The sequence below is a fragment of the Carcharhinus amblyrhynchos genome, chromosome 15 (assembly GCF_965287045.1).
Source record: "Carcharhinus amblyrhynchos chromosome 15, sCarAmb.v2.hapA, whole genome shotgun sequence".
NCBI lineage: Eukaryota > Metazoa > Chordata > Chondrichthyes > Carcharhiniformes > Carcharhinidae > Carcharhinus > Carcharhinus amblyrhynchos.
Window position 1 is genome coordinate 74991236 of NC_137338.1, and position 16798 is coordinate 75008033.

Consider the following 16798-nt stretch of genomic DNA (forward strand, 5'->3'; position numbering starts at 1 on the left):
GACGATTTTCGCTCCTTGTAGTTATACTCTACTGGAAATATGTGCATGTGGTTAGAATTGGGCTGGGCTGCAATGTTTCCCAGATGCTCTCCTACCAGTCCTCACCCTACCCCAGGATCATCCTGCATGATTGACAACACTTTGATTCATTAGAGAGAGCAATCAAAGCTGGTATTGCCATTCTGATGGCGTCTTCAGGCGAGAGAGCAGAAGTTTGAGTGGGGGAGGGAGGTGAATGGGTATGTTCAGGTCAAATTCATTACGAGCCTGAATTTGGGAGGAGTGGAGAAAGAGAGAAAAATGCTAACATTTATTTGTACAAACTAAACAGTGGCAAGCTTAAAAAATATATACACCCACATTTGTAAAGATGCACTTTAAATGTCGCAATCTTTTGATCCATTTAGAATATACTGAAAAATACTTGAAACCTCTTAATGAAATTGTGTTGCTCTTAGGTATATGTTTTCCCCTTTATAATTGGTCCCAAATACCCATTATTCTCTTGCCAATCACTCATGTAGGGAGGAGTGGGTGTTCATAGTGAGGAGAGAATGCTACTGTCAATTAGTACATAGATGATTTCAGAATTAGCACTGGGTTGAATGATTAATCAATCTGGTGCAAGTTGAGGTTGGAATGTTGAGAGAGGTCTGTTCTGCACTTAATATCCTGAGCTCTTAAAACTCTGGTGAACCCCCAAAGCAGACAAACTTGCTTTAATCTTATTTGAAGAATTGCAGTATTCTGGTACAGTCCTGGAGAGTTAGTTGATGCGGATCTTAATTTAATCTAGAGCCAAGCATGTTACATTGCTGCTTTTGGTATACTTGTAACTCAGATAATTAAATTACAGTCTTCTATTTAATTTGTCCATTTTGAAGTTGATGCTGTACAAATCAATTTTGTAGATGCGTCATCTATTATTTGAGTGAAAGGTCAACCTCTCCAAAATGTATTTTGACCGTTTCACCATGGCTTAGTATCTCTGACTCAGAAGGTGGTTATTCATGTCCCATGTCAAAGCCTTGAGCAAAAATTTGAGATGAAGGAATACTTGTGAGTGTGCTGCGCTATCTGAGGTGTCATCTTTGTTAAACCAAGATTCCCAACTATTGGCCTAGGTGGATGTAAAAGTTCCATGACGCTATTCAAAGAAGAATAGGGGAGTTACTCCATTTGTCATGGCAAGCACCTGTCCTGAAACATCTTGAATGCAAATTATCAGTTTTTTATCATATTGCTGCTCGCCAAATTTGCTGTATCTAAATTAGCTACTGTTTCCTGTGTTACAACAGTGACTGGACTTCAAAAGTGCTTGCTTATTAATTGGCTTTGGAACTTCTTGTACAAATACATCTTTCTTACTCCTGAGAAGGAAAATATATTGTGATGTAATTTGCTGAAAACATTATGGCATCAGTTATGAAAATTGGTCAGCAACTTCTGGCAGGGAACAAAATAGCCTGTGAAGAATTATGAATCATTTCAAGTGCTGGCTGAGCTCTGTCACTCCATTTTGATTTCACAAAATGACATATTGCCTTTAGCCTCCCTGTGATTTTCACAAGGTTGCTCACTTGCACACTAATTAGCTATTAAAATTACAACAGAAAGTTCAGTTTTGTAGTGCCCTTTTAACAATATAATCATTAATAAATGTCAATCAACCTTTATCCTAGAAAGCAAACAATTAAAAATATGGAGCCTCAGTCCTTCAGAAAGTGAATTGTTGGGGAGATTTTAAAATGTCAAATTTTTTTTTTACTTTTTCTTTCTGTTTCTCTTGATCCAATCTTACTTTCTATTCCTCTTCCTTTATCTGATTTGGCATTGAATTCATTCATTTTAGTTTGCTCTCCTTCACAATCCTTCCTCTGTTTATTTCTCAACCTATAAATTCCATAAATTAAGGGGTTACGTTGGCCCATTGTTCACGCTCCAGCTGCTTTGTTGCCCTTGCTGTGCTGTTCAGTTCACACTTCCAGCAACTTTATGGGCAAAAAATATTTTGAGCTGAAGAAATGCAGAAAAAAATCAACTAACTGGGCATGCAGTGGGATGCCAATATCCAATATAAACTGTCCCATTATTTTTGTGCCCACACAAAATTGCCTCTGCCTCTTGGACAGGATGTGCTTGCAACACAACATCCTGTCAAATTCAACTACAACACTGACCAGCTGTTTGCCTTTACAATAATTAAATACATGAAGCAGGTCAAAAAATTTGCAGGAGTGCAATGAGGGATGAACCATTCCAAAATAATTATCTACTCGTAAATTTGTAAAAGAAAATTAATTATAAAAGCTGCATTTCTTTAGCATATGTCTCCAAGTTAGTACGTAGAAGACTGTGTGCCAAAGGAACAAATCCCAACTGGAAACCACGGACAAACAGGAATGTCCATTGTCTCCTGAAGCCCAGGTCTGAGGTGTTCAAGTCAGGCTGCTCTGATTGATACAACAAAGCCAGATATGATCTGCAGAGATCCATCAAAGATGCCAAAAGACAGTACTGGACCGAGCTAGAGTCCCAGGCTAGCCACATGGACTCCCACCGACTATGGCAAGGTCTGTAAGACATAACAGGCTACAAGATGAAGGCGTGTAATATCACCGACTCCAATGCATCCCTCCCTGATGAGCTCAATGCATTCTATGCCTGTTTTGAGCAAGAGGTCAGCGAGAGCGTGTCCTCCACTTGGAAGCCTTGGACGAACCTGTATTCGAGGTCACCATTGCACATGTCAGAGCAGCCTTCTCGAAAGTTGACCCACAGAAAGCAACTGGCCCAGATGGGATACACGGATGAGCATTCAGATCCTTGCCAGACAAGTTGGTGGGAGTATTTGCAGACATCTTCAACCTTTCTTTACATCAATCTGTCCCTATCTGCTTCAAGAAGACGACATCATCCAGGTACCAAAGAAAGACCAGGCAGCATGCTTTAATGACTATTGGCCAGTGGCTCTGGCATCCATCATTATGAAGTGCTTTGAAAGATTAGTCATGACACAAATCAGCCTTCCAGATTGTCTGGATCCACTACAGTTTGCCTACCGCTGCAACAGGTCCACAGCAGACACCATCTCCCTGGCCCTACATTCAACTCTGGGACACCTAGATAACAAAGACACCTAAGTCAAACTCCTACTTATTGACTGCAGTTCATGCGTCAACATCATTATTCCTACAAAACTCATATCCAAACTCTGTGGTCTGGGGTTCAGCTTCTCCCTTTGTGACTGGATCCTAGACTTCCTAACCCACGGGCTGCAATCAGTAAAGATCGGCAACAATATCTCCACAATTGTCCTCAACACTGGTACCCCACAAGGCTGTGTCCTCAGCCCCTTACTATATATACTACTTATAATGTGGCAATGCCAGCGTTGGACTGGGGTGGGCTCAGTAAGCAGTTTTTCAACACCAGGTTAAAGTACAACAGGTTTATTTGGATCACAAGCTTTTGGAGCGCTGCTGAATCATCATTCACCTGATGAAGGAGCAGCGCTCCAAAAGCTTGTGATTACAAATAAACCTGTTGGACTTTAACCTGGTATTGTGAGACTTCTTACTATATATCCTTATGTACCTATGACTGTAGCCAAATTCCCCTCCAACTTGATTTTCAAGTTTGCTGATAACACCACCATAGTGGGTCGGAATTCAAACAATGATGAAACAGAGTACAGGAAAGAGAGAATTGAGTAACGGGTGTGACAACAATAACCTCCCTCAATGTCAACAAAATGAAGGAGATAGTCATCGACTTCAGGAAGCATTGTGGAGGATGTACCCCTGTCTATATCAATGAGGATGAAGTAAAAATGACTTTTTAGGTGACCAGATCACCACCAATCTGTCCTGGTCCCTCCATGCCTACACTACAGTTAGAAAAGCCTACCAATGCCTCTATTTTCTCAGGAGACTAAGGAAATTTGACATGTTAGTACGACTGTCATCAACTTTTACAGATACAACCAGAAAGAATACTTTCTGTGGTGTATCATAGCTTGATATGGCTACTGCTCTATCTAAAACTGCAAGGTTATGAATGAGGCCCAGTCCATCACTCAAACCAGCCTCCCACCCATTGACTGTCTACACTTCACACTGCCTTGGAAAATCAGCTAGCATAATCAAGGACCACCATGAATATACTCCCTCCCATCTTCTTCTGTCAGGAAAAAGCTACAAAAGTCTGAGGACACATGCCAACCGACTCAAGAACAGCTTCTTCCTGCTGCCATCAGACTTTTGAATGGACCTACCTTGCATTAAGTTGATCTTTCTCTGCACTGTAGCTATGATTGTAACACTACATTCCACACTCTCTCCTTTCCTTCTCTATGTACAGTATGCTTTGTCACCATGGTAGGCTTCTGCAGAAAATGCAGATGTATGGGATTGAGGGTAATCTAGGAAATTGGATCAGGAATTGGCTAGCAGATAGGAGACAGAGGGTGGTGGTTGATGGTAAATATTCGTCATGGAGTTCAGTTACGAGTGGTGTGCCTCAGGGATCTGTTTTGGGGCCACTGCTGTTTGCAATTTTTATTAATGATCTGGATGAGGGTATAGTTGGGTGGATTAGTAAATTTGCTGATGACACCAAAGTCGGAGGTGTGGTAGATTGTGAGGAAGGGTGTCATAGTTTGCAGGGAGACTTAGACAGGTTGCAGAGCTGGGTCGAGAGGTGGCGGATGGAGTTTAATGCGGAGAAGTGTGAGGTAATTCACTTTGGTAGGAATAACAGATGTGTCGAGTATAGGGCTAACGGGAGGACTCTGAATAGTGTGGATGAACAGAGGGATCTAGGTGTATGTGTACATAGATCCCTGAAAGTTGGGAATCAAGTAGATAAGGTTGTTAAGAAGGCATACGGTGTCTTGGCGTTTATTGGTAGGGGGATTGAATTTAGGAGTCGCAGCGTCATGTTACAACTGTACACAACTCTGGTGCGGCCGCACTTGGAGTATTGTGTGCAGTTCTGGTCCCCACATTATAGGAAGGATGTGGAGGCTTTGGAGAGGGTGCAGAGGAGGTTTACCAGGATGTTGCCTGGTATGGAGGGGAGGTCCTATGAGGAGAGACTGAGGGATTTGGGGTTGTTTTCGCTGGAAAGAAGGCGGCTAAGAGGGGATCTTATTGAAACATATAAGATGATTAGAGGTTTAGATAGGGTGGATAGTGATAGCCTTTTTCCTCGGATGAAGAAAGCTAGCACGAGGGGGCATGGCTTTAAATTAAGCGGGGGTAGTTATAGGACGGATGTCAGGGGTAGGTTCTTTACCCAGAGGGTGGTGAGGGATTGGAATGCCCTGCCTGCTGCAGTTGTTAATGCGCCTAGTTTGGGGACGTTTAAGAGATCCGTGGATAGGTTTATGGATGAAAAGGGATTGGTTTAGGTTAGAGGGTCATTGTTTTTTAACTGGTCGGCGCAACATCGTGGGCCAAAGGGCCTGTTCTGCGCTGTAATGTTCTATGACAATAATAAATCAAATCAAAGTGAATGGATGAGATATCCATTCAAAATTGTTGCCCCTCACCATCACCTCACAGATTCCAGCATCCACGGTATTTTGCCTTTATCCGATTTTCTGATAATTGCTACAGTTACCATTTTTCTGTATATCATTAATGATGAAGAATAATGTAACATAAGGGAAAAATGCAACTATTATTTGTACCTCAATCGTTTTAATTAGATCTCAGATGCGGACATTACAGGGCAGACTGGTATTTGTTGTCCTGCTCAGTTGTTCTGAGAAGATGGTGAGCTGTGGTCTTACTGTAGTCTATGTAGTATAGACAGATGCAGTGCTTTTAGGGAGAGAGGGAGTTCCATTATTTTAATCCAGTAACAATGCAGGAACAAAAGTATATATCTGTGTCAGGCTGATGTGTAGCTGGAGGGGTACTTGGAAGTGACAGTGTTTCCACGGATCTGCTGCCCTTTTGGTAGTGGCAATCTTGGATTTGAGTTGCCTTGTCCAGGCTGGTGTCGAACTTCAACGGTATCCATCCAGACAAGTGGAGAGTATTCCATCACATTCCTGAATTGTGTATTGTAGGTGATGGTTAGGTCTTGCGGAGCCACTAGTCGAGCTACTCTCCACATATTACCCAACTTCTGTTATACCTATGGCATTTATGTGACTGATCCAGTTTGTCAAGTCCTAGCTATTAATTGTTTTAGACCTTTCAAGTCGGGCGTTTTATTTGCAGTAATTTCTGGTTTTATTTCCTGTATACTGAATGTTTTCCAATTTTAGAGGCGAAGAAATGGCCTAGTTGTTGTGCACAGTTCAAAGATTATTGGCCTACACTGTTCGAGCATGGAGCTGCATGCAGGCCAAATTGCTGTTGTCAAACATGGGTCCAGGATGAAAGATTGTGATCTCTATTTCTCAAGGAAACCGTGCTCAACCTGTTTAAAGATGGTCTTGAATGGTAAGTAAGTTCAAAGAAATATTTAATAACACATAATATCACATAATAGAATTATTAACAAAATTGCACCCTTGTGGGCATCCTGGGTCAATGGCAGTGTGGACGTGAAATTGGCTAAGAGACAAAAAGCAAAGAGTAATGGTGAACAGCTGTTTTTGGACGGGGGAAAATATCGAGTGTTGTTTCACAGAGGTTAGGAGAGTTGGTTAGCTCAGTTGGCTGGACAGCTGGTTCATGATGCAGCATGGCGTCAACAGTGCAGGTTCAATTCCCATACTGGCTGAAGTCATTCCTGAAAGCCCCACCTTCTCAATCTTGTCCCTAGATGCAGTGACCCTCAGACTAAAATCACCAGCTTCTCCCCTCCCAAATGGGAGAGCAGCCTATGGTCATCTGGGACTATGGCAACTCTACCTATGTAGTAACAACCTGTATGGGGCATAATTTCAAAATTTCAGAGGACACAAACCTTGGAAATCTAGTCAACAATGAGGAGTATAGTTACAGATTTTAGGAGAAGATAGACTGATGAAATGGGCAGTCCAACGGCAGATAAAATTTAATGCAGAGAAATTTGAAGTGATGCATTTTGGAAGCAAAAATGAGTGAATATGAACTTTCAAAATTGGTTATTGGATGTATATTTGAACAGGAATAGTTTGCAGGGTTATGGTTGAAGAGCAGAGGATTGAGACTAATTGGATAAAAGACACTATAGGCACTATGTGTTGAATGATTTCCTTCTGTATTGTGATTCCATTAAATAAAATTGCATAATTGCAATCAAACAAATGTTGGCTTTTATTTCTATTCTTCATTTTTTTCTAAACAATTTGATTCTAGCTGGAGTCAATCGAATATCATACTGGCCTGGTGATCCTGAGATAAGTCTAGCTGAGGACAAGCTACTGAATGATTGCTGCTCAGATGCAAAGTTAGACGCTAAAGCTGTGGAAAGACTCAAATCCAATAGTCGCGCCCGTGTCTGTACCTTGCTTCAGCCTCTGGCTTACAACATGCTTCAGTTTGTCGAAGAAACTTCAAAAAAGTGTGAGTTTTTGCAAAGCATAGTCGACTTGGACCCAGATTTTAAACTTGAGGACTTTTTTACCAAGTGCAGAAGAAATCGATTGCAGGAATTTGAGAAATTGTTCTTGATTCCCAACAGCGAGGCGCACAAAGAAATTTTGAAAACGGTTGGCTTAGAAAATGTTTGTGACGATGTTCACTTCACTAACTTGAGGCATAAAATGGAAGACCTTGTCTTTTTATTAGCAACCATCGACTGTAGTGTTCCAAAATATGAGAAATTCAGATTTTATTGTGATTCAGACAGAGCATGTGACGAGCACACAAACAATGAATTCCAAGACTTTGCAAGACACTGCATGGTTCAAGCCAGGTTATTGGCATATCGGACAGGTGAGAGGATCAGTTTGGTCTTTTACAGATGTATGATTCTAGAGTGTCATCTTTAACATTAACTAACTAAGGTGGCATGGTGGTACAGTGGTTAGCACTGCTGCCTCACAGTGCCAGGGACCCGGATTTGATTCCCAGCTTGGGTCACTTTCTGTGTGAAGTTTGCACATTCTCACTGTGTCTGTGTGGATTTCCTCCAGGTGCTCTGGTTTCCTTCCACAGTCCAAAGATGTGCAGGTTAGATGAGTTGGCCATGCTAAATTCTCCCTTAGTGTAGCCAAACAGGCGCCGAAGTGTGGTGACGAGGGGATTTTCACAGTAACTTCATTGCAGTGTTAACATAAGTCTACTTGTGGCTAATAAATAAATAAACTTTAACTTGCATTTAAGAACCATCATATACAATGCCAGGACATCTCAAAGAGCCAATGGTGTAGTTTCAAATTGAATCCAGTGCAGAAAACGCAGCAGTGATTTTGTGCACAATAAATTTCCATTAATCGCAATGTGACAATGATCAGATATTCTGTTTAGTGATGTTGGCCAAGAAATAAATATTGGTCGAGCTTCTGAGAGAATTCCCCTTCTTTTCTTCGAAATAATACCATCATATCTTTTGAGTCAACCTGAGAGGGTAGCCTTAGTTTGATGTTTCAGACAAACAGTAGTCCTGTACTACCAGGACAGCTCGTTGGTGTCTGCATGGATTTCCTCCAGGTACTCTGATTTCCTCCCACAGTCCAAAGATTTGTGGGTTAGGTTGATTGGCTATGCTAAATTGACCCTTGTCAGGGAGACTAGCAGGGTAAGTATGTGAGGTAAGGGGGAAAGGGCCTGGGATTGTAGTTGGTGTTGACTCGATGGCCTGAATAGCTGCCTCGTGCACTGTAGGATTCTATGATTACAGCATTGAAGTATCAACCTAGATTTTGTGCTATATCCCCTGAACATGTTCTGAGGTCATCAAAGGCATGATATGCATGCAAGTCTTTTTGTTTTCTTTTTAATATTTATAATTGTGAATGGTAAAATAGAAGAACAACATTTATGCTGGTAAATTCTGTCCTCACAGGGTGGCAATCACTATCTGATGCCTTTGTTCCCAAATTTTCTGACCCTTATAAAACTATTCATCCCAGGGAGCAAGAATAGATATATCTCCAGATTCTTTCCTGCGCGTTTGAAACTGACCAGGCCTTCTGCCTTTCATAGAGCAATGTTGTGATCTGTTTCCCGTCCCACCCCCAACGCTACCGTCCTCAGCATTTCTCATCATAGCACCACACTCTGTTGGCTGTCTTTATCCTTCAGATGAGCTTTTCTATATCTCAGTTTACCTACCCACCCCCATCTGAATTTAAGAACATAAGAACATAAGAAATAGGAGCAGGAGTAGCCATCTAGCCCTTCGAGCCTGCCCCGCCATTCAATAAGATCATGGCTGATCTGTCGCTGCTCAGTTCCACTTTCCCGCTTTCTCCCCATAACCCTTAATCCCCTCTCTCATCAAAAACCCATCAACCCGCGTCTTAAAAATATTTAGCGAGGCAGCCTCCACCACTTCAACGGGCAGAGAATTCCAGAGATTCACCACCCTTTAAGTGAAGAAGTTCCTCCTCAACTCCGTTCTAAACTGCCCCCCTTTTATCTTGAGGCTGTGCCCCCTAGTCCTACTGTCTTTTTTGAGCGGGAAGAGTCTCTCCACCTCTATCCTATCCATCCCATTCATCATCTTATACGTCTCAATGAGATCTCCCCTCATTCTTCTAAACTCTAACGAGTACAAGCCCAGTTTATTCAGCCTCTCCTCATAGCTCAACCCCCTCAACTCCGGTATCAGCCTAGTAAACCTCCTCTGCACTCCCTCCAAGGCCAAAATATCTTTGCGCAGGTGCGGCGCCCAAAACTGCACACAGTACTCCAGCTGCAGCCTCACCAATGCCCTATACAGCTGCAGCAAGACCTCCCTACTTTTATATTCAATCCCCCTCGCTATGAAGGCCAGCATCCCATTCGCCTTCCTGACCGCCTGCTGCACCTGCAAGCTGGGTTTTTGCGACTCATGCACAAGGACCCTGAGGTCCCTCTGCTCCGTCGCCTGCTGCAGTTTTTCGCCCCGTAAGTAATAGTCCTTCCTACCATTCTTCCTACCAAAGTGGACCACCTCACACTTGCCAACATTAAATTCCATTTGCCATTTCCTGGCCCATTCGCCCAGCCTATCTAGATCCTTCTGCAGACTCTCCACACCCTCCGCACAATTTGCCGTTCCCCCAATCTTGGTGTCATCAGCAAATTTTGACACCCTACACTCGGTTCCCTCCTCCAGATCATCTATATAAATGGTAAAAAGCTGAGGCCCCAGCACCGACCCCTGGGGCACTCCACTAGTCACCATCCGCCAATCCGAATAGCACCCGTTGACCCCCACTCTCTGCCTCCTATTTGACAACCAATCCTCTATCCACGCTAACACCCTACCCCCAACTCCATGTCCCTCGACCTTTTGCAATAACCTCTTGTGAGGTACTTTGTCAAACGCCTTCTGAAAATCTAGAAAGACCACATCCACCGGCTCTCCTCTATCCACCGCCCTAGACACATCCTCATAGAACTCCAGTAAATTTGTCAGACACGACTTCCCTTTAATGAAACCGTGCTGCGTCTGTTCTATCAAGCATTGGTTTCATTTGGTTTCATCAGCACTTTCTTCTCCCACCTTTTCTTCCTCTCTTTTTTCCCTTTATCACTTTTCCCACCTCTGACCTTCTCATTTCCGATCCTTTTAACTCCCTCCCTGTCTTTCTTCTCCCAGTCCACTTCTGCCCTCTCTTTCTCTCTTCCACTCCTCACCCTCTGTTTTCCGCCTGGATACCTGGTGCTGGGGTTCTGCTTGGTTCCCCAAGCTTGAATTCTGCATTTGAAATGCAAAGTAATAAATTCTGTATTTGAATGTTTTATTAAAGTTTGTTTTTATTGGTATCCTGTGGAATTGTAATTCTCAGAGAAGCTGGCAAACAGGCAGAAAATAAAACAGGCATTGTCCATTCCCCTTTGTGAATCTACAGGTCCCTAGACTGCATTGCAATAACTTGCGTTGCATGTCAACCAGATAGGAAAGGATCCAGTAATTGAAAGATCTAGCTCTTAAATTCTGTAAATGGGAGAAATATGTATGGGAATTATAATTTTCACCCATCTCCTGTATAATTCAGTATCCAATCAGTTGGAAATGTACAAATAATCCAGAGACGTGAGTAGCATGAGGCAAGAAAATCAAAAATGAGCACTTATTTTTGGCAATTATACAGTTTGAACTGTAAAGTAACATTTATGCGGTAAAATGCTGTTTAGGAGGTTTGTCTTTGTCACTGAAGGGGAACTAATTTTTTCATTAGGGCTGGATGGGAGTGTTTGAGTTGCTTTGAGCTCAAAGATTGCAACCAAAGTCAAACCCAGGCCATGCTGAACAGATTGGAAGTCCTAGACATTATCACTGGGTACTGCTATCGCAACTGCAGGAACCTTAACTCCATTGTGAGCGGCAAAGCTGAAGGGGGAAATATCTTTGAAGAATGGAGAGAATAATTCTGGAGAAGGAGGCATCAAATAAGTCATTACACTTCAAATGCTTTGGTGATCTAGCAAAATAAATTGTATATAAATTAAATTTTGGCAAAGGAAGAATATAATTATTTGATGAGTTGTTTTCAAGCTAATACTATTAACTGTTATATCTCAAATCTGTATCTTTCAGTATCAATAACATACTGTGTTTTTAACTTGTCACTTACGGCTTCAACAAGTTTGCCCCACTGCCATGATAGCAAACTGCCATTGTGTATTATGACAATTGTGAAATTATGGTAAATTTCAAAGATCTGTGTTGTACTGGTGATTGTGTGGTTGGACAAATAATGCAAGAGATTATGCATTTGAATTTCACAACAATTTGCCCATGAAAGATTATGAAATTTTATTCAATAAAGTTGGTAATATTTGGGCTCATAGCAAGAAAAAATAACCACACTGTCAAGCGCCATGTGTAACTTTATAATGGGAGGAAAACAGCTACCTAGAATTCTGTCCAACACAATTTTGTCGTCCAGCAATTAACATCTATTCAGGTGCCCTATAAAGATCTCCTCAGACCCCAGCGTAACCTCCAGTCCCCCCTCAGTAACATGGAAGCACCTTTGCCTAAAATAGCATCAAAAATATATTTGAAATTGAATAATTTTTACATAAACCATTGAAATGTTTTCTTTGAGATTATCTGTCTGTTCTTGCTTCAACTGAGTCCCAAGATGTGTGGGTTAGGAGGATTAGTGGGGTAAATATGTGGGGTTACGGGAATAAGGCCTGGGTAAGTTTAAAGTTTATTTATTATTTTCACACGTAGGCTTACATTAACACTGCAATGCAGTTACTGTAAAAATCCTCTAGTTACCACACTCAGGCGCCTGTTCGGGTACATTGAGAAGGAATTTAGCATGGCCAGTGCACCTAACCAGCACATCGTTTGGACTGTGGGAGGAAACCGGAGCACCAAGAAGAAACCCACGCAGACATGGGGAGAATGTGCAGACTCCTCACAGACAGTGACCTAAGCAGGATTCAAACCCCAGTTCATGGCATTGTGAGGCAGCAATGCTAACCACTGTGGCACCTTATGGGTAAGGTGCCCTGTCAGAGAATTGGTGCACAACTGATGGGCCAAGTAGTCTATTTCTATACAGTTGGGATTCTATGATAAAACCCTGTCTTTCCTGGTCAATATACCCTCACCCAACCACCTGTACATTTTCTGCCTGATTGTGGTGACATGGCGGTTGCATTCTGGAGATTGTAGTTTCAAAGAGTAAGGTGAATACTAAAACCTTCACAATGTATTTGTCCACAGGTGCTGGATATATTCTGTGTATCCAAACTTCAGATAACATTTCCAACTCTTGAAAGTGAATCAGAATACCGTGCCAATTCATAAGAGTGAAAGCTAAGTTTCTGCGGGATTATCAAACGTGAAATGTCTCATTCTGCAGATTGTTTTTTTAGTTGATTTCTGGTATTTTAAATTATACCCTGACATGCATAGATCTCCACATGTATGCTAATACATTCGGGTTGTCTTCTCCATTAACACTCTCAATCTCTCCACTGCCTCCAGAGACTGCTTGTGTAAATTCCAGTGTCAGTTCAGTTGAGTCACAGTTTATCCCAGTAAAATGTTTGGAAGGCTACAAAGATGTTATCTTCGGCCTACACCACAAGCTCAATACCCTTGTTGCAGATTCCATTTCCCCTCCTGAGGCAGTATCTCAAGGCTGACCAGGTAGTTTGTACCATTTACGCCCATTCAACCCTGAGTTCACTTACTGATCCCATACCCTCACCAAATTAAAGACCACATTCTACATAGGAAATATTGTTTTCCTCTGTCCTGCCTCAGTACATGTGCTGAAACTCTCAACCATGCCTATATCATCTCTAGGCTCCTTTCAAGGCCCTCCATAAAAGCAACTTCTTTGAACAAGAGATTGGTGAACTTTTCCTACTATCTCTTGTTATGACAGCAGCTGCTGTAAATTGCAGAGTAAACAAAATCCCAGTGGGAAACTTAGCTTACTGGGCCATACTTTTTTTTGTATTCTAAAACGAGAAGAAAACTAACCTCAGCAACAAGCCCAGTAATTAAAAGTAAAGGATGTATTAACAAGAAGAAAAGAACACTTAAGCTCAGTTAAACTCTTAAACTCACAAAACATTCCCCCAAAAAAACTCTTAGGAGGCTTAGGGGTGACCTTATATAAACTAATGAGGGACCTAGATCAGGTAGATAATCAACATCTTTTCCCAAAGGCTGGGGAGTCTAGAACTAGAGGGCATAAGTTTAAAGTGAGAGGGGAAATATACAAAAGAGTCCACAGGGGCAAATATTTCAGGGAGGTGGCTCAAAGGGTGTTTGTTAGTGTTGGGAACAAACTGCCAGAGGTAGTAGTAGAGACGGGTACAATTTTGTCTTTTAAGAAGCATTTAGACAGTGAAATTTGTATGAAGGGATATGGGCCAAACATGGGCAATTGGGACTAGCTTAATGGTAAAAACTGGGCACTAGAGACAAATTGGGCCGAAGGGCCTATTTCCATGCTGTAAAGCTCTGTGACTCCCTACTTGGTCAAACCCACAAGTAAACTCCACTCAACACTTCCTTATAGATGTTTAACAATACAAATCCAGTAATATTATCTCAAGGCAAGACTGCTGTCGCTTTAATAAGGCAAACCACGCACCCATTCAAATTCACTTTCGCTCTGCTGTGGAAATCCAAGACTTTAGCACAAGACTGCTATTTGTAGCCTTAACTTTTCTGGCTTGACTGGATAGTTGATTCAAACTGTATCTTCCCTCAGCCCAGAGCTAATTTTAGCAGGTCTTCCTCTCTTAGCCAACTCACAAACTCTTAACATATTTCCTTGAATATCCATTTTACCCTTCATCTATAATTCCATTGTCCTCAGCACTTCTTTAAAGATTTTTATATTTTGGAAAAGTTCAATGTTTTTCTATGCCCCCCCCCCCCCCCCCCACCGTTTTGGGTCAAACAAAACTTTACTTCCCTTGTTTATGAAACTTTTGCCCCTTGCTCACTTATAAAATCTTTGCAAGCTATAAAAGGCCTTTTACTCCCTTTTGAAGTTTAACAGCTGAAAACTACAGATCCCTAGGCATCTCCTAATACAAATTTCTAAACCTAGCCTGCTTACTTATAAACCATTTGACCAGGAAAGTCTCTTTACAAACGTAAGCTTCTAGAAGCTTTAGTTCGTTTTCCTATTCCAGACAAGAGGTCTCCATTAATCTTTTTCCATCTTCGGTAAATCATATAAATGCACAGCCTCCTTTACAGAATAACACAATACTCTACAGAAATATATAAAAAATAATATCCATTCTCACATTCTTCCTTTGTTGTTTTGTTATTATTTGGTTATACTTCTATGATGTTTTTCCTTATGAAAGACAGTCTGTAAATACAAATTGTGGTGGTTTATACAATAATACAATCCAGATAATTGCTAGAATCACTGAAAAAAATTGTGGTTCGTTCAAATTGGAGCTTTTAAATTGATTAGCTGAGATATCTTTGATAGGGTGAGATTCTTCATCTGGGAAGTCTCTAACGCTTGACAGTTTTTTTTGCATCAGACACGACTAATATACACCCCTCTCACTACCTTCAATTTGATGTGCTGTATTCAAGATTTTAAATTATAGACTCTCCAATCCTGAAAAAAAAATCATATTGGATTCGAAGTGTTAACTCTGTTTCCCTCTCCACACCTCGGACCTGCAGAGGTTTTCCAGCAATTGATTTTATTTTGAATTGTACATACAAAATATAGAAGTAGGAGTGGGTTCAAGCCTTCAAGCATGCCTTGCCGTTCAATGCGATCATGATCCTTAACCACAAGATCCCTTATTAATCCTTCTTCATTCACAAAACCAAATTTAAAATAGCTGGTTCCTGGGTAAGTTCCACAACATACTGCTCTTAAAAACAATCACTGACGCACTCCAAAAATGCTTCTTCTATGCTACCCTTGCTGGTTTGATTTGTTCAATCAATATGCAGATTAAAATCTCCCATGATAAATTGCAGTTCCCTTCAAACATGCTCCAGATGTTTCCACATTTATACACTGACTTTGAGAGGCCACATTTTGAGGGTTGATAGACTATTCCCAACCTTGTTTCTTTCCCCTGCTATTCACAATTTCAACCCACCTAATTCTATATCATTATCACAACTCAGCACTGCTCTGAAACCTTCCTCGATTAACAGCACTACCCACTTCCTTTTCCCTTTGGCCCATTCTTTTGGAACATTGTATACCTTGGAATGTTGAGCACCCTGGTCACCCTGCAACCATGGCTGTGATTCTCCCAAAAACGCTGAATTGATGGGAAAACTGTTCCAGATCTCAACAGTTCCAAGAGTTCAGCTTCTCACATGGATATCCCCACTCAGTACACTGCAGAAGTCCCAATTGTGAATATCATTAAAAATCCAGGAGGGGCGGGAACTATTCATGCCGGAGTCTGATAATCCTGGAACTCTGCGCATGTGCAGTGGTCCCAAACTGCTGTCAGTCTCCCTGTTTGCTGGCCAGTGATTGAGCCCGGGACTCCTGCAGTGTTGCCCCTCCAGCCTTCCTCACAGCCACCCAACAATTCCTGGACCAGCCCTGATCCTGCCCGCCTTGGAGTGCCCCAATGTACATCTCACCCACTCCCCTAATCCTGGCAGACACCCCCCCTCCTGGGGTCCCCCATCCAGGGTCAGGAAACCCCCTCCCTGCCCGGGAGACAGGCCCTCCACCCTTCCGGCAGACTGACCATCTCCAGCCTGTCCCAATCACTGCCCTCCCTCCATCCCAGATCGATCCTTTCTGCAGAGTGGCAGCAGGACCCCCCCACCAATTGCCGTTATAAGCCCTGCCCCCCCCCCCCCCCCCTTGGCACTGCCCAATGCCTAATGGGCAGTGTCAAGGCTCCCCCTGGGCATGGGTACTTTGCCCCTTGGACAGTGCCAGGAGCCACAGCCTGGCACTGCCAGGGTGCCCATGCCCAGGGAGCATCGCCCCCTGTCACCTGACCTCCTGGGGTCCCGATTGCCCCCTCCCTTCATTCTGGCAGGGTCTCCCGCTAGTTCCCCGAACGTGGGGAGCTAGTCTAAACCCTGCTGGAATGAAGTACCCCTGGCGGGATGGGAGATTCAATCGGGACCAGTAAGTTCCTGATAATTAGATTTAAATGACATTTAACACATTTTTAAAAATTCAAATTACTTTACCTGCCTTCCCCGCTAGTTTCCAGTGTGGTCTGAATAGCAACTGTTTGCCAGCTCTGGGAGATGC

At 42.4% G+C, this 16798-nt stretch overlaps 1 protein-coding gene across 1 annotated transcript in view; it reads left to right on the forward strand.

The window, feature by feature from the left end:
• cdadc1 (cytidine and dCMP deaminase domain containing 1) overlaps nucleotides 1-16798 on the forward strand; it is a 48182-nt gene that overhangs the window by 14446 nt on the left and 16938 nt on the right. Inside the window, exons 3-4 of the mRNA XM_080204238.1 lie at nucleotides 6281-6458; nucleotides 7302-7880. Of these exons, the coding sequence (XP_080060364.1) occupies nucleotides 6281-6458; nucleotides 7302-7880 (757 nt within the window). The remainder of the gene's footprint in view (nucleotides 1-6280; nucleotides 6459-7301; nucleotides 7881-16798) is intronic.